The following is a 21,608-nucleotide window of genomic DNA, read 5'->3' on the forward strand; positions in this document are numbered from 1 at the left end:
AACTCAGGATTTTTCCTGGTACTTCATTACAGAGGAAAGAGTCTTATCACATGTTCTGTTCAATCATTTGGCCCATCAAGGTGGTATGGGAATACAGTTCCAAAATTTCTACAATTTTAATAGCTCTCAGGAAAAATTAAAAGTGTCAGCATCGACCAGGAGTCTGCCAGGACTGTTCTGAAACCAGATGACAGGTAATTTCCTTGGAAGGGTTTAGCACCTTTACAATATGACGTGCCACTTTTTTGGTATATACAACAAGCTCTTCGTTAAAAGGGTTATTTTCAACTGTCTTCCCATTAATTTATCTGTAAGTACTTAAAAAAATGAAAAAATAAAAAAGTAAAAATTCCTAACTATTCTTCCCTGTATTTCACAATGGTTCTAAGACATTTTTCAAAGGACTAAACAGCATGCAAACTGTAAAAAGAAAACAAGGGGCCTGGATAATACATAAATTGAAGAATCAAACTAGATTAATTCAGCATAACAGTGGGTTCTGTTAGATTTGGGCCAGAAATAAAGTAGTAATAAACATATCTAATGTATGTATAGCACTCTAGAGTTTACAAATACAGCTTGAAGGTCATATATCTTACTTGACCTTCATGGCAACCCAAACACTGGTTTGACAGACAAAGAAACTGACACTCAATAAGACTAATTTGTCTATGACACAGGGGTAGTGAGTGGTACATTAGAATTAGAATCCTAGTATACTGATAACATACCATACATATGCAGTATGTTAGTAGGAAAAGTATCATTTTTCATTTCTTGGTAAAGAGCATGTTATTTTTAAAAGTCAACCATAAGATCTGTGGATGTGGTTAAGCAATTTTCCAATTTCACTTACTGGTTTGATTTACTACATTTAACAGGTTAGTAATGAAAAGTCCTATATCTGTCCTAGCCTGATACTCTCCTGATTACATTCGAGACCAGACGATTTCAGCAACTCCTGGCAGATAGTACATATCCATCATTAATATCCTCCCACTGTCTCAGCCAGTTTCACATTATGTTGTATCCTGTCTCCCCATACGTGTTCTCTCCTTCTTTCTCCATCATTTAGCTCAAAACCAAAAAAAAAACCTTCACTTATGATGCAATCTCCCAGTTAAAGGAGTTCTGCTCTCTGAGAGATTGTTACGATTTCCAAATAGTGAAACATGTCCAACCAACCAAAACTACCCCCCATCCCTGACCAGACAGCCCATTGTTTATTAGATGAAAGTGATAGAGCAGATGTTAACATCTTGTCTGAATTTGGGAGCAGCATTTAATCAAGTCATGGGATCTTTTAGAAAAGGTTGAAAGATGCAGAGAAGCTGGCATAGGTGGCCCGGAGTGGAAGCACCGGCTGCCGAACAGAAGGCCAAACGCTTTTATAAAAATAATTTCTCCCGGCTAGAAGGATAAAGTAGAACCTTCGGCTTCGTCTGGGTTCAAAATATTACACTTACAACGAAAGAAAATAATTGAGACGGAAAATATGTAGAAGCAGCATAATAAAGTAGATCACACAGATTCAGGTTCAAATCCTGATTTTGCTTCTAGTTGGTGACCTTGTGCATGATGAGTCATTGCTCTTGGTCTCAGTTTTTCTCATCTATGAAATGGGATCGTAACGTCCCTCTAGTGTGGCAATTTTGTGAGGATCAAACAACTTAACATATACGAAAATATCTAGCATCTTTCTGGGATCCTGGAGTCACTTCATGTTATGAGCTGAATTGTGTCCCTTGTCAAAATTCACATGTTAAAGTCCTAACCCCCAGGATCTCAGAATGTGATTGTATTTGGAGATAGGGCGCTTTAAAGAGGTAATTAGGTTAAAATGAGATCATTAGAAGTGAGCCCTCATTCAATACGACTGGGGTCCTTAAAAGAGGTAATTAGGTTAAAATAAGGTCATTAGAAGTGAGCCCTCATTCAATACAACTGGGGTCCTTATAAGGAGAGGAAATCTGGACACACACACACACACACACACACACACACACACACACAGAGGGAAGACAATGTGAAGACACAAGGAGGAGACAGCCCTTCCAAGCCAAGGAGAGAGGTCTGGAGCGCACGCATCCTTCCTTCAGTGCCCACAGGTAAACCAATGTTGCCAACACTTAGGTCTTGAACTTCTATCCTCCAGGACTGTGAGAAAATTAATTTCCGTTGTTTTAAGCCACCCAGTCTGTGGTACTTTGTTAGAGCAGCAAACAAATACATTCTACAAACGTTAGTTTCCTTATGGTTACACAATTCTTCTTCTTTTTTTTTTTAATCTTTTAAAATGGGCAGTCTTGAACTGCTTTGCAGTTGGACATAAGGTAAATCATCTTGTTCTAAATTTAAAGGACAAGGGATGTTCAGATGTTCATGCACAAGAAAGAAAAAGGAAGCCTGAGATTCAAATCCACCTTAACTCGGGCACACATCAACCCTTTCTTAGGAAAAGTACTGGTTACCAAGCATCAGCTCATCGTACGTGTGTGAGATTTGGTTTTCTCTATTCAGCACCAACAAGCAGGGGGCAGTGTGACCACATGGGCAGAGAGTGGCCTCTGTGTGGCCCTTTCTCCCTGTTAGTCCCCAAATACAAGAGAAATACGCTGGGGGGGCGGGGGGCAGAGTTTAAATAAAATGGAAAATAGGACATCTAAACCTGCCTGTGAGAGAAGTTTATATTTTACAGCAATAAGCCTGGAAAATAAAGCTTTCTACAACATGGAAAACCAAAACCAAAGCAAAGCAAAGCAAACAGAAAACCCCCAACCATCATGTAGCCCAGTTCACTGGAAGCTACCTGAGAACCAAAGTTATCTTAATCATTTTTGCAAATTCAATGCCAAAAGCACAGTGCCAAGCACATATTAGGTGTCCAATAACTTGGTTTTTTATGAAAAGCATAAAGAAAACATTTTATTAATAAGTTCAAGTGACAGTCATATTTATACCCTGAAGACACGAATATGGATGTAAAACAGAATGAGTTTTATTAAGGTAAATTAAAACAAGTTAAACAGGGAACTAAAAAACAGTATGGAAAATTTCAGTCATTAATTGGTAAACAAATTTATTATAACAGATATACACCAAAGAGAGCAGCAAGTAAGCTGCTGGGAGAAACTGCCACCATTCTAAGCAAAGCACCAGAAAAATAATGAATCCACGTGCATGCAAGTTCTACTGGGAGGTGGGAAGGAGAGGTGAACAATATGTCTTTTTAAACACTATTAATTCCATATGTCAATACACGGCAGAAAAGGAACATCAATACCCAAAGCTATTCAAACCAAAGTAAAAAGTACCTCTGTCACTGAAACAAATGACATATATGGACACATATACTATTTGCACAAAGACTAGAGTACAGTGAGTGAGAGAGGTCTAAGTGGTAGGTGGGAACTTCTATATGAGATACAATTTCAGCTGGTTTGTCCAACTTTATACTGGGGGTATGGAGCAAGGGAGGGGGGATTGTGCTTCTGGAAGAAAAGGATAATACTCTAGGGACAGCCTTCTGATTCACTTGCCTCATTTTTGCGAAAGTGGCTTCTCACAGTAAAGATGGGAACTAACCTAGTTACTCAACTTAGATTAACTGAGACTTGAAATAAGCATGAAATTGAAATTCCTTGCAAACGGTCAAAGGCAACTCAGCTTTCCATGGCTCGCATGTGAAAGCTTTCTTCTTTTCCCTGTAACCTGCTTTTCACTTTTTATTGCAGGTGCTGAACGCTAAAAGGAAATATCATGGTAGGGAAACCGCAGGCTTTGAAAGAAAGCTGATGGACTGAACATGCATTCCCGTCTCTGGCTTTCCAGTTCACATCAAACCCCGGTGAAGATGTACAACAGATGAACAAAATCCAAAACGGTGCTGAGAATAAAAGAGGAACCACGGCTGACCAGAGGTTATGATAGATTGTAGGAAGACAGAAAGCAGATGGGATGGCAATGCTTATTAAGGAAAGTAGAGGCAGCTACAGCTTGAACTCAAACGAGCAGAAGGGTCATGACAGACATTCCTCCTGCTGTGGGGAAGGGGATGAGCTGGGGCAGTTAGCCCTCATCCCGCCCTCTGCCTGGGGAATAAAGCTTTCTAAGGTGGTGATGATGCTACAGAGTGAAGCTCACCTGACAACCGAAGCTCACCAGTAACCACGCCCCCTCTACATTCACAAAGTTCACAGTCTCACTGTTGGTGCTCTCATTTGGGGGCGGGGCCTACTCACCAGCAGAGGGGGATCCACACCAGCTCCCTACTCTAATCACCTGAACTGTCCAGTCATGAATACAGACAGCCCAAGATCACCAGACACTTACAGAAAAAACAAACAACATAAAAAGAAGGGCCAAGATGTTTAAAAAAAAAAACTGAAAAATTGACTCAGCAAGAAACAAGATGATCCAGAAAACAGAATTTAAAAAAAAAAAATCTCTGTTAGTATTCTAATGAGGTCAAAAAGATCTCATCCATTGAAGGAAAAGTGTTTTCTTGGAAATAAATATATGATTACCAAAATGAAAGTTTATTAGACGGAAAGAAGAAGTAAACAAAATCCTTTCCTAAAATATAGAGCAAAAATCAGGTTTTTTTAAAGGTGAAAGTAGTTAAAGGACATGGAGGCTTAGTTCAAGAGGTCTTCTAGTGGAGTTCCAAGAGAGGAACAGAGAAAATTAATATGAAGGAAATAATAGAAGAAAAATGTTCAGAATCAAAGATCAGTCTTCAGATTAAACAGACATCTGAACATGAAGGTGAATTTTTAAAATCCTACTGCTAAACATAGTCTTAATATAAATTCTGGAAGTCTAAAATGAAGAGAAAATATAAAAATCTTCCAGATGGTGAAAAGAGTGACAAAAGGACATGAATTTCACTGGCATTTGTCTACGTATCAGTAACACTAGACGCCAGAAGGGAATGAAATGGTGCCCTTATAATTCACAAGGAAGTAACTCTGAACCTAGAATTCTATGTCCGTTCAAGTTGCAAACAAGCTTGAGGACAAAGAATCAGAAAATTTACCTTCTAACACTCTTCCTTTAAAACTCACATGAGAGGGACTTCCCTGGTGGCCCAGTGGTTAAGAATCTGCCTTCCAAGGCAGGGGACACAGGGAACTAAGATCCCACATGCTGCGGGGCAACTAAGCCCGAGCACTCTGGAGCCCGTGTGCCACAGCAACTAAGACCTGATGCAGCAAAATAACTAACTAACTAAATATTTTTTAAAAAAATCACATGAGAATCTTCACAGTGATTCAAGAAAAGGGGAGAGATGGGAACCAAGAAACAGTATATCCAACCTAGGATTCTGTGAAAAGAAATCCAAGGATGGCATCTCTACAGCTTGGAAAGTATAAAAATAAAGCAGAAAGCCAAAAGATTCTCCTCTTAAAAAAATATCTCTGCAAGAAGAGCTGATTCATTTCAACAGAAGCTGATTCCATTCAATAGAAGGTATGAGGTAGAAGCTGGAAAATCTTCATGATATAGTAAAGGAAGTGTACATGTTTCTTTTCTGAACCTATATTAAGAAGAGCTAATTGGAAAAATTCCAAGCCAAAAAAAAGACAAGACAATAATGGTCTAAATATGTAGCAAACTAAAATAAGGCATGCCGTTAATCTTATGGGAGTGTAGGAAGAGAAACCCACTTCACCTTGACACCTGGCCTCTCCAAGAGTTAAATGACATTAGCTTTCACTCTCAAGTTAGTGATATAAATTCCTCTGAGGTTCTCTTCTCCTGAATTGTTTCTACCAAGAAGAATATTTCCACAATCTTACAAGTTCTAAATTTTAGACCTAACCTATAGACAAAGCTTGGAAGACCTGATTCTAGTCCTAGAGCCAACTGAAAATGCTGTAACTCCTTCATGTAACTTCATGTAAAGATAATAATACAGCTGAAAGAAGTCAGGAGGGGGCAGAGAGGGTGATGCTGGGCCTCTCAACTCCTTTTCAGCCTAGTAGAGAATAAAGAGATACCACACACACAAAAATAGCCAAAACACATAAATTTAAGTAATATTACCTGAAGTGAACATTTACTACTAACAAAACTCAGGAGGTGAGAGGTAAGATTTATGTAGGCTAGACTGTTCTTTTTTCATCACTCAGAGTCAAGTGATACTGTCAAAAATTTATGTCATTGCTTACAAATTTATGGTTTAGAAATTTGAAGGAAACCACCAAAAAAATAGACATGGTTAAAAATTGCTAGTTCCAAGGACTGAGCTGAGAGAGAGAGAAGATGTTTACTCTTCACTTAATACATTCTTGATCATTTCCATTTCTGGAATGTTTTCTTCTTTTAACAATGATAAAAAAAATAACAAAATGATGGCAATATTTTAAATAAATTTGTTAAAAATGTAAGGCCAATAAACAAAACCAATTAAATATAAACTTGGTATCTGCATTTCCCAACTCTGTAAACTGATTTCTTCTGGAATAGAGTGGAGGGTAATAAAAAATGTGGGCTTTGGAGTTGGATAGACTTGAATTTCAGGTTTAGGACGTACTAGTAAAGTGATCTTGGGCTTAATTTACCAAACTTTCCCAAGCCTCAATTTCATCAGTCACAAAACAGTGATAAAATTTAGCTTGAAGCATTGTTATGACAATTTAAAAAAATATTGTATATTACAATGCAGTGGTGAGAAAATATATAACACAACTTGAAATGAGATAAAAGATATACTAAAATATGTGCCAAGCACATATTAAGCACTCAACAAAGTCAGTTGTTATAATCATTAACCCTCAGGTCGCTATCTCTGAAGGGTATATAGTTGGCAATTCAACAATAAAATCCAAGGTAATAAGAGCATTGAATTGCTAGGCAACTACAATAGAGACAATTACTAACTGGGTATCTTTTGTGCCTCCTTGGGCAGTGAGTCTCAAATTCAATACGCATAGGAATCACCTGGGGTTCTAGTTATAAGGGGACATTCTGATTCAGTGCATCTGGGATGGGGTCCAAGGACCTGCATTGCTAACGAGCTCTCACGGGATGTCAGCACTGTGTTCCAGGGACCACACTCTGAGTGGCAAGGCCCTAGATGATGGAATGGGCTGGCAAAGATATTTACAGATGTTCATATTACAAATCTATAAGGCTGAATTTTTTCTTCTTTAAACAAGATAACAATGAATCGATGTATCTTGCTCTTTTATGTTCAGAAATTACATTAGATAATAAATGCGTACATGGGACTTCCTTGGTGGTGCAATGGTTAAGAATCCACCTGCCAATGCAGGGGACACAGGTTCGATCCCTGGTCCGGGAAGATCCCACATGCCACGGAGCAACTAAGCCTGTGTGCCACAACTATTGAGCCTGCGCTCTAGAGCCCACGAGCCACAACTACTGAAGCCCACACTCTCTAGGGCCTGCATGCCACAGCTGCTGAGCCAGCGTGCTGCAACTACTGAAGCCCCTGTGCCTAGAGCCCGTGTGCCACAATGAGAAGCCACCACAATGAGAAGCCCGCGCACCGCAGCGAAGACCCAATGCAGCCTAAATAAATAAATAAATAATAAATTTAAAAAATAACTTTAAAAAAATAAAAATAAAAAAATAAATGCATACAGAGTAATCTTCTGTAAAAGCTCAGTGTGTCCACCAGCTCTTGTCACTCTGTACTCCCCGTGGACCTGCCCTTGGATTAGCTGATGCAGTCACCATGTGAATGGACTGACACTGCTTGACCACCTGTGAGAGGTCACATGCCAGCGATGGAACAATCTCTCGTGCTAATTTATTCTGGACCTCTGCTGCCTCTGACGATTGCACATTAGAGTATTTTCACAAGTGTTATTACGGTAAATCTGACTCAACTAGAGCATCTGGGCTGACGTTTTAAGTATTTCATGTTTACAACCCCTTTGCAAAGGGATTTAGCAACGTCCAAAAAGTAGATATGCACTTGCCCTTTGAACCATTTCCAGGTTCTCATTTCTAGGACTCTTCCCTGAGGCTACGCTTTTGTGGGAGACAGAATAATGGCACCCCAAAGATGTCCCCATAACCTGTGAATATGTTAACCCTACTTGGCAGAAGGGACTTCACCGATGTGAGTAAATTAAGGATCTTGAGATAGGGAGATTATCCTGAATTAATTAGGTGGGTTCAATGTCATCCAAGGACCCTTAAAGTAGAAGAGAGATCAGGATAATGCAATGTTCTCCATCCACCATTGCTGGCTGTGAAAATGGAGGAAGGGAGACAGGAAGCAAGGAATGTAGGTGGTCTCTAGAAGCTAGAGAAGGCAAGGAAGGGCATACCCCCTAGAGCCTCCAGAAGGAACACAGCTCTGCTAACACCTTGGTTTCAGCCCAATGTGACCGACTGCAGACTTCCGACCTCCAGAGCTGTAAGATAATAAATTTGTGTTGCTTTAAGCCATTAGGTTTGCTGTAATTTGTTACAGCAGTAATAGGAGACTAATACACCTTCCACAAATATGAAATAGCATAGGCAAAGGACATCACTGTGGTTTTATTTGTAACAGCTAAAGACTGGAAACGACCCAAATGTCCATAATTAGAGACTAGTTGAACAAATACAGTGGCATCCTCTGCACCTGTAAACAAGAATGAGGAAGCTCTCTATACCTAATATGAGCTGACCTTTAGCACATATTTTCAAGTAGGAAAAAACAAGATACAGCACACTATGGATTTTACCTTTCAAGTAGGAAAGAAAGAGAAATAAGAATATACATACGTTCCTTTTTCATAAAGAGAAACACTACAGGGTAGGCCAGAAATAAATTAATAAAAATAATTACTTATGGGTATGTGATGAAGAAGCTAGGGAAGGAAGCAAGATATCTCTGAGAATATATCTTTTATTTATTTATTTATTTTTTTTTTGAGAATATATCTTTTAATATATCACTTTGACTTTTGGGCCAGGTAAGTGTTTTCCATATTCAAAATATAAAATTATATTTAAAAATAATTTAAAATAAAATTAAAATATTCATATTTAATTTTAATAGTTTTCTGCCTACGATTTACATTCTAAAACCTTCCCTAGACTTACTCCGCTGCTAATGGAATTCTATCCCAATGCAAAATAAATACTCAAATCGAGAAACTGTTTCCTGACAGAACTGGCAAAATCACAGATTGCTGGTGGGTTAAGATTGACCATTTCTGCTGATTTTGCTATTTGTTAAACCATATTCTGACGTTACGGACCTGACTGACAGGCTATGGGACACGGTACACCACTTGCAAAGCAAATAGAGAAAACCAATTTCACAGAGCTAGCAACAGCGCCATCTGGTGGCAAAACCTAAAGCTATAACTTAAAATTGAAGTACAGATTCTTTTTGAAGTGGTGTGCTCTTTTATACTGAAATTATACTATATGTGGGGAAAAAAAGCAACCAGAAATGGCTGGTAGTAAGACCTTATTAACTCCTGTGTGAAACTGAGGTGACTCAATACATGATACTGATAGATTACATTTAAAAATGCATTTAGCTTGCACAAAATCCTTATTGAAACTCAAGCAACAAGAAGCAATTTTGAAAAAAATTATTTTAGTGTCAATTATAGACATGCCAAATCTATTTTCATAGTTTTTAAGATCGATGTTATAAAAATGCAGCCAGTTTCAGGTTAAAAAAACAAACAGCCAGGATGATTTACACAACTACTTCTGATTATCCGGGTTCCTAAAAGTGAGAGATAGAAACGACTACCACATCCCAGGAGGGTCTAAACTATTGACTAAAACACACCTTATTTGTCTCTCATTCTTCCTTTCCCAGTACAGGCTAATGAATAAAATTATTTCCATGTTCAATTCTTATCAAAAATAGGAGATTTTCTCCTTCTTTTAAGATGACTGTTTACACATAAAATTACACTATCGAAGTGAGGCCATTAAGCAATTTGGAGTAAACATAACTTTGCTTTAAAAATCTTATAATAATTGTCATAAAAACACTATTTGGATAATTGCTTCAATCGCGCCAACAATCAAGTTGCTGTGAGATGAATCAATTCGATTCAAAAGGAATTTGTGGAGCACCTACTGTGTGCCCTGCCTGACCCTGATTCAGGTACTGGAAGGGCTAGTGGAGGTGCCTAAAAGCCAGGGAAGCTTCTATAAAGTTCACTGGAGAGTTGGCAGTTAGTGGTGTGAAGGGCGGGGCTTGCGGCTGAAGAGGGCAGAAACAGACAGACGTGTAAGGCTGCAAGAACACAGAAAGGATGCTAATAAAAAGGGAGGAAGAAACGTTGGGATTGGGATTGACATATATACACCAATATGTATAAAACATAATAGGAACCTTCTGTATAAAAAAATAAAATTCAAAATAAAAAAGAAAGAAAAGTTGTGGGAATTCATGGGCAACTTTCTGATAAGCAAAAGCAGAGGTTGGCGTTATTTTACCTTACACTTTAGCTAACAGTACTAGTTGTAAGCGAGGCTACAGTTCAGGAATTACCATCCCTCCTGGCATCTGCTATCACCCTTGCTGCGGACTTGCTCATCACGTGCACGACGCACAGAGGGCAGTTCACGGCGCCGGCTATGGTGATGGCTCTCAGCGTGGCTTCTGCCTCCACCGCTTCTGGGCGGCCCAGCTCATGGCCCTCAGGACCCGTTATCCCCAAAGCCAACATCTTCTTTGCTCCCTAAAAAAGGCAGCAGGAACATACACACCGGTGAGAAAGGTTTACTAACGACAACTCCTACAATTTTGTTGTGAAACGAATGCACTGCCAGGCTTTTATTTTAGGTCTATTAGGTATAGGTGTGTGTGAATGTGTGCGTAGACAGTGTGTGTTTTGGGTAAAAATAATCTACTACTCTCAAAGCATATGTTAATTTTTCATATACATATTTCACAATCAAATTATTTTGATTGAAAAGGTGACAAAGATATGAGGTCTGTTCTAATCACAGTCTTTGAAAAGTAGTGTCCATATTTAAGACTTTTTATTGGTTCAGAACAAAATACAATAAAACAAAGTATTCTAGTCCCCCATATTATATCCTTGATGAAGCGACTCATGCGATTACGTAGTTAGTTCTATGTTTTACTGATTCATTCTCTTCATTGCCTTCTTCCCCGATCCACGGAGTGATATTAGACCAGTATTTCCTCTCTCCAAAAGGGTTATTCCTTCCTTACAAAAAAGTCCAGAAGTCAAGACTCAGAGTGTCAAAATGACTCACCTGGTGTCACACAGCTAGGAGGCGGAAGAGTCCAGTTTAAACCTGGTGTGTTTGAGCTTACAGCTCACGTTTTCCTCTTATCAACCCCCCTGCCCACCGCCCACCCCCCATCCTGGCCACGGGGCCTCCATCTCACTGACTTTAATGGGAACTGAGCCCAGGGAGACAGAAAGATCAGCTAATATAAAGGGTAAGAGACAGCTCTTTAAATCTTGCAGATGGTGTACCTTTGGGCATTAATAACAGAATTAACATGAGAAATATCATCTAGATTCCTCCGCAGCACATTTTAATACCCAGTTTCTGAAAAGAATGGGGCTTTAAACAGCTACCTAATGCACTGCTTTAGTCATCAGATTTCACCGATGTCCACACTTTGGCATTTTGAACCAGCAGCTTGAGCTACCTAAAAAAAAAAAAAAAAAATGCTGGGGACACAAAGAAAAATATTTGTGTTTTTAGAATAAACCTTGTCTGAGATCTAATAACTGATCTGAAAAAGGGAACTCCTCATTCCAATACATATGCCACCTGCAAAAAACTCAGAGCCGGACAGCAAGTAATTCAAGTCAAGCGTTTCCAAGCCACATAAAATCAGTTTCTGAATTTCCTTTCTTCCAATCCATTAAAGGAATTTACCTACCTGGGGCCAGTCGTCCTCACCTTAAGTTATGGCCATTTTCATTTCTGTGGAAGCTCTGGAAGGCAGTTACTTACCTCTGCAATTAGGTCTCCATTTTCTGCATGAACTTCAGCAATGGCTCCAATTTCCTTGCACCAGGAGAAGACCTTGTACAGCTCCACATCTCTCAGCATGTACAGATCTCTATAGGCCATAAACACCTTGAAGGAGTTCACACCTTTATCCTGGGTAAGGATTTTCATTTCTTCTTTAACCTAAAAGGGCACAAAACCCACAGCAGAATGTCACTCTTTAATTTAAAGATAATATCAGCATTCTCCAAATTCTTGCATTCAGAAGAAAGTGAAGTAAAATAAGGACATCAGTTGGACTCCAGAAAAATGTAATGAAGGTCTTGATCTTTCCCCTAGGTTAGACCTCATTTCATCTGATGAATTGCTGTTGTTACGATACTTTTATTTTTAAACGTTATTTATTTATTTTGGCTGCTCTGGGTCTTAGTTGCGGCAGGCGGGATCTTTAGTTGCGGCATGTGGGATCTAGTTCCCTGACCAGGGATCGAACCCAGGCTCCCTGCATTGGGAGTGCAGAGTCTTAGCCATTGGACCACCAGGGAAGTAAGTCCCTACAATACTTTAAATCATGAAACAGTTAATAGTATTTCCCCCAAATACTTCACTGTTAAACTTTATGAAATTCTCAGCATCTATCTCCTGATGAGAAGAAATTATTCTAGAACATGAAAACGAAGCCACTGGCAGCAACAGAGGCAATTTTGTCTCTAGAAGGAATCAGAGCTAATGTGAAGTAAGGGTTTGGGGTCAAATCTGAAACCTACAGGATGAGTTCAGAGATGCAGGTAGTGGAAGATGCAGACTGAGCCACTGGCAGCTCCTGGGAGTTGAGTGACTCTGGACCTGTCAGAAGCCTCAGGAGCCTTCTGGGTTGCCAACTAAAAGGTTCTGATCACCGATTCCGATGTGTGGAGGTGGGGAGGTTCCCCACCCTCACCAAGCGGCTCTCCAGACACCAGCTGGGGGGTATCCCACAATTAAACTCAATTTTCACACTATCTACCTGCACCAGGTACACTGCACTGTGTTCCGCAAGTTAAGGGTTCAGTGCTATGGGGTGTCCAGGTTGTCACCTGCACTTCTGACCAACTGGCTATAAGTGAGAGCTTCCCACAACCCCCTCCTCGGATTCAATTAATTTGCTAAAGCGGTTCACAGAACTCAGAGAAACATTTTACTTACTGGATCACCAGCTTATGATAAAAGGATACAATAAAGGATATAGATGAACATCTGGATGGAAGAGGTATGTCCTAGGGCAAGGAATGGGGAAAGGGCATGGGGCTTGAATGCCCTCTCTGAGAGCACCACTCTCCCCAAATCTCCAATTGCCCAGCATCCTGGAAGCTCTCCAAATCCTATCCTTTTAGGTTGTGGCGGAGGCTCAATTACACAGTCATGACTGATTAAAGCATTGGCCACTGGCGACTGATCCAGCCTCCAGCCCCTCTCCCCTCCCCTCCAGGTCAGCTGGGTGGGACTGAAATTTTCAACCCTCTAATAATACAGTTGGCTCCTGGGGCAATCGGTCCCCATCTTCAGGTGGGGTCTAAAAATCACCTCTTTACCATAATAAAAGACACCTTTGTTGCTGTCATCACTTAGGAAATTCCAAGGGTTTTAGGAGCTCTGTGCCAGAAATAGGGACGGAGACCAGATATGCATTTCTTATTATAAATCGCAACATCACACCAACGGTAAGGGACAAGTTAAGATCAAAACTAGCTTAGTAATTGCCCTTGCAGGTCCAATTCTAGTCTCAACAAAGACTAAAAACTTCAAAGGAAAAGTCAGAAGACAATCAAATAAAATTGCTTGAATTTCTACATGTTAAAAAAAAAAACCACACACACACATACATATATATAACATAAAATATAAAACAGAAATATACGACAAAACATAAAAATATATAACAGACAGGATTATAGCTCTTAGTTAATAAAAAATTTAAAAAGAGTTATTGCTTTTTCTACTTGATAAGAAAAACCCTAACATTCTAGGTAAAAAAATGTTACAGTTCAAACAGTAAATACAAATGACTAATAAACATGGAAAAAATGTTAACTTTCCTACTGATTAAAAAGTATAAAATAGGGACTTCCCTGGTGGCACAGTGGTTAGGAATCCACCTGCCAATGCGGGGGACATGGGTTCGATCCGGGAAGATCCCACATGCCACAGAGCAACTAAGCCCGTGCGCCACAACTGCTGAGCCTGTGCTCTAGAGCCCACGAGCCACAACTACTGAGCCTGCGAGCCACAACTACCGAAGCCCACGTGCCTAGAGTCTGTGCTCCACAACAGGAGAAGCCACTGCAATGAGAAGCCCACACACAGCAATGAAGAGTAGCCCCCGCTCACCAGAAGTAGAGAAAGCCCGCGTGTAGCAACAAAGACCCAACGCAACCATAAATAAACAAATAAATTTATTTAAAAAAAAGTACAAAATAAAACAACGCAATTTTTCCCTACTGAATCAGCAAAGTTTTAAAAATGACAATATCACATGTTAAGTTACTCACTTCCACCACTATTTATTCCTTTACTAATTTTCCTTACTTTCCTCCATAGCGCTTTATCACCTGGCATATAATATAGTTACCTGTTGATGGCCTGCCTCCTCCTCTAGAATTTCCACCCCGTAAGAGCAGGGCCTTTGTACAGTTTGTCCATTGCTATATCCTAGAATAGTGCCTGGTCCATAGTGGCCACTCAGTAGCTTTTTGTTGGATGAATAAATGCATGAAAAGGAACGGCAAACACCAAAATGCTGAGAATGGCATCACTGAAATGATGGAATGGGTTCCAAGATCCATTAAGCGACGACAGCAAGGGCAGGACTTGCGATAGTGTGCCTCATTTTTTTAAGCTTCTTTATAAGTTCATATTTTCTACCATGAGTCTATTACTTTTATAGTCAGAAAAAAATTGCTTTAAACGTTGTTGGAATATTCACACGATGGAGTTCCCAAAGGGAGTTATGATCTGCATTGCTCAGATGAAATACCTATTACTCCCTGAGTAGAAGAGCCTTTCTGAAGGTGGCCTCGTTAAACATCCCTGTCACCCACATCCATATCCATGGGTAAGTCTCACTAGACTGTATTGCTCTCGCACCATCAGCATCACCTGGGAGCTTGTTAGAAATGCAGAATCTCAGGCCCTGCCCCAGACCTACTGCGATGGGTTGACTGTGTCCCCCCCAGATTCATATGTTGAAGTCCTAACCCCCAGTACCAAATGTGACCTCGCTTGTGTAAAAAATTAATAAATAGAAACCTCAATTAAGCGGATGTCGGGAGACCAGAAGGGGGAGCTCTCACACCTGCATGTCAACACAGGGAAAAAAAAAAAAAAGACTCCTTTCTTGGCAAGGACTCAGCCAATGAAACGTCACGGACTCTTTGTTTACTACAGCCCCCCCAGCTTCCTTTCCCCCTCGAGGAAAGCCTGCTCCTTCCCTTGCCCTGCGGGGACTTGCACGTGGCTCGCCAAGCTTGCAGACCCTGAACTGCAATTCTCTGCTGATCCCAAATTAACCCATCTTTGCTGGAGAAATACCCAGCAGTCTGTTTGTTTCAGGTCAACATTTGGAAATAAGGGCATTGCAGATGTAATTAAGATGAGGTCAGCAGGGTGGACCATAATCCAATAAGATTGGTGTCTTTGTTAAAAGGGGAAATTTAGACACAGACACACACACACACACACAGAGAACATCATGTAAAGATGATGGCAGAAATTCAGGTGATGCTCCTTCAAATCAAAGAATACCAGAGATTGTCAGGAAACCACCAGAAGCTGGTGAGAGGCATGAAAGAGATTCTTCCTTACAGCCCTCGGAAGGAATCAACACTGCCAACACCTTGATCTCAGACTTTTAGCCTCCGGAACTGTGAGACAGTACACTTCTGCTGTTTCAGCCACCCAGTTTGTAGTTCTTTGTTGCAGCAGCCCTAGCAAACTAATACACTTACTGAACATAATCTGTGTTTTAACAATATTCACCAGGTAATCATTTGCATATTAAAGTGTGAGGAACACTGGTAAGGGCAAACATCTTCACCTTTGCTCTATCTTATAAAACAAGAGAGGGAGGAAAGGAGGAAGGGAGAAGGGAAAGGAGGAAGGGAGATAGAGAGGAAGGACGGGAGGGAGGGAGGGAAGAAGGAAGGTAGGAAGGTAGGAAGACCCTAAAAGCACGAAAGAGATCAGATGCCTCATTTAGAATGGCGTTTCTGGGGAAAAATTAACTTTTTCTCTGGACTATAAACCTTGCTATTACGTTTGCTGAACTATCTGTTAAAGACTGATTACTTGTTTTATATTAACTTGGTGTCTACAGTCCAAATTTTGGGAGGAAGGAGGGACATAAGTTACATGGTAACTTCAAATAAAGTCATCCCATGAGCCCTTTCTGGCAAAACGAGTTCTGAATTAAGTTCAATGTGGAAAAACATGTTATTGATTTAAACCACAAGTCAAAGTTCCTTCCAAAGTACACATACATGTTTTCACGGGAAAAAAAATAAACATATTTTAACGTCTCTCAAAACTGTCTTTTCTGTCTGAATCATGTTATCATTTCTGCCATGACCTAAATCATTAGCAGATACGGAAGGTTGTGTAAGCTGTTTTGAAATGCCTTGACCAGGTGTTGATGTTAGCAGAGCACCAGGTTAGTGCACAGCTAGGAGAAGGCCTTGAACACATTCCCAGTCTGTCCCTTCCTTGGTTTTTTCGCAGATATTAAAAACATTTGTAACTAAAGTTTCGATCTGTGGGAAAACACTGCTTAAAAGTGTCCTGTATTGTTAAGTTGAGAAGTCCAGTACTTAAAAAAAATTACATTTAAAGTATTTACAATTCATGAATTAAGTATTAGGAAAGTCTTTTGTGAATGAGTATAACGGATTTATCCTACCGCTTTCATACGCCTTAACTTTTTTTTTAGTTTTCTAAGTTGATAATACCTCACATGATTTAAAATTCAAACGGTACAAAAGAGTATGCAGTGAAAAGTCTTCCCTCCAACTCTGACTTCCAGGAAGCCACCAACATCACCAGTTGCTTACGTTTTGACATTGCCTGTTCCTTGACCTTTGCACAGAACAAGGACTAAAGGACTAAATGGAAGAAACTGGACCCCCCAGTGGTTCACCTGCTCGCTCCACCATGTCACCGCCACATGAAGGCTGTAGTCACAGCAGACTTTGGGATCAGCCCAGCTTCGCCAGGTCTCGAAGGCCTCGATGAGGGAGTGGCCTTTGTGAGGAATGGCAAAATCAATGATCATGGTGGTGCCGCCTGCCAGGGCAGCCTGCAATCACAGAAGAGTTTCAACAGGTTAGCCATCAGTTTTCTAGCTGAGTCATTTATCCCCTTGAACAACAGGCATTCGCAAGCACTTGGGCAAACTTGATGGGTCCGGGAAATTGCACAAAGATGCTGCCTGTTTAAGAGATCTAGAGAGACATGAATAGATGTTCCATAAATTAAAGTCTGAAGTATTAAAAGAGCTGGAATTGCTTCTGCAAAAAGAATGACACGTCTGATGAAATGAAAACGGCTTTGACCAAAGAAAATAGTGAAGGCTGTAAAGTAAAACCAAAATGGAAAAACGGAGAAGATTCAAACATTTTTCTTCTCAAGAAAACATCATTGCACAATCCACCTCATTAGAATCAATCTTGGTGAACTGTATCTCTAACTACACTGTGTTCCACACAGAATCCTGGGAGACTCACGTGATTCCCACCTGACCCTCATTCCCCACAACCAACTGGTGACTCCTTAATCTTTCCTTAATTCTCAACTGTCCCCTCTAATCCATCTCCAATGCTCTGGTCTTAACGTCACCCCTCAGCTTGATCTTTATGTCCCCAGTTTTGCTCTTACTTCCTCCAACGCAAACCCCTTTTTGCAATTAGGGGGAAATTCCAAAGCACAGACGTGACCCCTTGACTCCAAGACTTAAAACTGAATGCTTCTCACTGCCCCTGGAATAGCATGGAATCTTTTTAACATGATCTACAAGGCCTTGCACGATCTGCCTCGAAGCTGCTATTTCCCCTGGCATATTACACTATGTTACACTACAACTGGATTAAAAACTATTAAGTTATTAAATCATTGACTAATTACTGACTTTGATTTTATTTAAACTAAGATTAAAAGATGGTTAAATGTGTTTTTAACTGCTGTGTTCAGACAATGTAGGTGAAAAAAAAAAAAACACAGGCAGGGATATACTAGTGCACTGGTTAAGGGCGCCGACCAAAGAGGCTTATTGGTTCCAGGGCACAGCTCAGATTCAGCACTTGTCAGCTATGGTACTCTGAGCAATTCCTTAACCACTTCCTTCCCTCCTTCCTTCCTTCCTTCCATCCTTCCTCCTTCCCTTCCTTCCTTAATTCGTTCCTTCCTTCTTTCCTTGTACAGTATTGTTCTGTACATTCTGCACATTTGATCCCCAGAACTTATTCATCTTGTAACTGGAAGGCTGTGTCCTTTGATCAACAGCTCCCCATTCCCCCCATGCGCCCCGTCCCCAGCCCCTGGCAACCACCATTCTACTCTTGGTTTCTCTGAGTCTGGCTTTTTTAGATTCCACATATCAGTGAGATCATATAATATCTGTGTTTCTCTGTCTGACTTATTTCACTTAGCACAATGTCCTCAAGGTCCATCCACTTTGTCACAAATGGCAGGACTTCCCTCTTTCTGGATAATATTCCAGTGTAGACATACACCATATTTCCTTTATCCACTCATTCACAGATGGACATGTTAACTTATCTATATCTAGACTATTGTGAATAATCCTGCAATGAACATGCGAGTGTAGACAGCAATTTCTTAACCTCTGTGAGCCTTTGATTCCTAACCTGTAAAGTGAGGACAGTAATTGTACCTGAACCATAGGGCTGTTGGGAGGATTGAATTGGGGTGACGTATATAAAGTGCTTAATACCGTGTCTGACTCATGGTAAGCGCTTCATAGGCTTCAGCCCACAAGGAGTGATGAGCCTCTGCACCACTGCTTTAGAATCAGGCATTTCCCCGCTTTTCATACATTGACTCATCTCACCACCAGAAACATGGTCATGTTACAACAAAGAAGGGAGTGCCACCAGCTTCCCTCCCAGGTCTGCACCCCTGTCACCCTCCCCCCCCCACTAACGGCCCCCCAGACATGCCGAGTGCTCCCAAGGTCCCAGCTGCCACATTAGCTCCATTCTATCTCCTTGTTCTTGCTTACTGCAATGGATTTTTATTTTTCCTTAAGTCACTTGGTCCCACTCCAACTCTTTTTGCTCTCAAAAATCTCACTATTTATACAGGATCCTGTACCTTATCTTTAGATAACAATTGCCTTATGCATGGCAAAACAATACATATTTGCATTTCTTAAGAAATCCCTATTGGTATAATGACAATGCCAGAAAAAATTCCTTAGGCTCTATATTTTTATTTGAATGCAGATTAACCTTCTCACTTTCTTCCTTCTAAAATGTCTTCTCACAGGTACCCCTGGAGGCTGAAGGGCATTTTTCTAATAGTGCTGTTAATTAAAGTGTTGGAAGAAAGTACTTTTTTAGTGTCTACTGAACTAGAAAATCAAGCTTAAAGAGCAATTCTTTCCATATTAAATGTCTATCACATGCAGGATGTGGGGAAACTAAATACAGTGCTGGTAGAAATATAAATAAAATGATGCAGCCACTGTGGAAAATAGTTTGGCAGTTCCTCATAGAGTTACCATAGGACCCATCAATTCCAATCATAGGACCCATCAATTCCACTCCTAAGTATATACCCAAAAGAAATGAAAACATGTCCACACAAAAACTTGTACACAAATATTCAGAGCAGCATTATCCATAATAATCAAAAAGTGGCAACAACCCGAATGCCCATCTACTGATGAATGGATAAACAAAACGTGGTATATTCATACAATGGAGTACTATTTGGCCATACAAAGGAATGAGGTTCTGATGCACTTGCTACAACTTGGATGAACCTTGAAAACATGATGCTAAGTGAAAGAATCCAGTCACAAAAGATCACATATCATATGATTCCGTTTATATGAAATGTCCAGAAGAGATAAATCCATAGAGACAGTAAGTAGAATAGTGGTTGCCTGGAGCCAGGGGGCTTGGGGAAAGTTGGGGTGCTATCTAAAGGGTATGGGCTTCTTTCTGGGGAGATAAAAATGTTCCAAAATTGATTGTGGTGATGGTTGCACAGCTCTGTGAACATACGAAAGAACGTTAAACTGTACACTCTAAATGGCTAACTGGTATTGTATATCAATTACATCTTAATAAAATTATTACCAAAAAACTGTCTACCCAAGTAAGCCATTACAGGGAGTGAGTGGGCTGTTACACACAATGCAATGAAAAGTCTTCCCTCCAATTCTGACTTCCAGGAAGCAACCGACATCACCTCTTTCTTGTGTTTTTTGTGTTTTGTGTTTTGACACTGCCCATTTCTTGATCTGCCCATTTCTTGATCTTGTACAGAGCAAGGACTAAGGGACTAAATGGAAGAAACTGGACCCCCCAGTGGTTCACCTGGTCACTCCACCATGTGACACACTAATAATCAGACACACACAAATAATCAGACTGTCTAGAGGGGGAGACAGAAACAGGCACAAACAACTGTAATAAAATAATCAGATGGTATTAATAGGTAGCAAGTACACTTCCATAGTAAATGTGATATAGGAATTGCTAAAGGGAAGTTAAAATTGATAAGCTCCCTAGAAGAGGAAAAGACTCCTGGGAATTCAGAGGAAGCTGGGATTTGAATTAGCATTAGGACATAAATGTGCAGTTGCCAATAAGGGTAATAGTATCTAACTTGTAGTGAGTGCTTATTATGTGCCAGGAACTATACTGATGTTCTAAGTGCTTTCACCATCTCATGAGCTCTGCAGCAGGTCGCACTGTTAACTCCTTTTTAGAGTTGAGGAAACTGAGAACAGCACCGTGAAGTAACTCCCCACATCTCACAGCTAGAGAATAACAAAGGCAAGACTGGACCCAGGTCATTGGGCTCCAGAGCCAGTGCTTTCAGTAACAGTTGACAGCAGGGGGGAAACTCTGAGAAAAGGGTCTGTGAGGAAGCATCAGCAGAAGAGTGGTAAAGGGCAGAATGTACACGCAAAAGAGAAACAGACTCACAGGTAGAGAACACAAACTTGTGGTTATCAAAGGAGAGAAGGAAGATGGGGAGGGACAAATTAGAAGTATGGGATTAAGAGATACAAACAACTATGTATAGAACAGATAAGCAACAAGGATACACTGTACAGCCCAGGGAATTATACCCATTATCTTGTAATAGCCTATAATGGAGTATAATCTGCAAAAACACTGACTCACTGTGCTGTACACCTGAAACCAACGTACTACCGTAAACCAACTGTACTTTAAAAACAGATGACTGGGATGTGTGAAGCAATGGTTCCCAGAAGAAGGCAAGGCAGTGGCTGGCTGTCTGCGGGGGTGACGGGAGTCCAGGAGCTGATTTTGACTGCAGTGACTGAGAGGTGGCAGATGAGGGGCCAGAGGAGGGCAGCCGATCTGGTCTTTGGAGGGAGCATGAATTCCGTGGACACCCTGAGCATGAGGTGCTCGGGCACATGT

General features: G+C 40.5%; 1 protein-coding gene across 7 annotated transcripts in view; it reads right to left on the reverse strand.

The window, feature by feature from the left end:
• DPYS (dihydropyrimidinase) overlaps nucleotides 1–21,608 on the reverse strand; it is a 155,539-nt gene that overhangs the window by 124,181 nt on the left and 9,750 nt on the right. For 6 of the 7 annotated variants that reach the window (XR_009516635.1, XM_059995041.1, XM_059995043.1 and 3 more), the window contains exons 2-4: nucleotides 17,105–17,263; nucleotides 11,941–12,120; nucleotides 10,490–10,679 (exon numbers count right to left, since the gene is read on the reverse strand). Coding sequence is in view for 6 of the 7 variants with exons in the window: in XM_059995041.1 (XP_059851024.1) it covers nucleotides 10,490–10,679; nucleotides 11,941–12,120; nucleotides 17,105–17,263 (529 nt within the window). In the remaining variant the exon portion in view is untranslated. The remainder of the gene's footprint in view (nucleotides 1–10,489; nucleotides 10,680–11,940; nucleotides 12,121–17,104; nucleotides 17,264–21,608) is intronic. The other variant, XM_059995046.1, reaches the window with a different exon arrangement.

This window comes from Delphinus delphis, chromosome 17 (genome assembly GCF_949987515.2).
Source record: "Delphinus delphis chromosome 17, mDelDel1.2, whole genome shotgun sequence".
In the NCBI taxonomy this organism is placed as follows: Eukaryota; Metazoa; Chordata; class Mammalia; order Artiodactyla; family Delphinidae; genus Delphinus; species Delphinus delphis.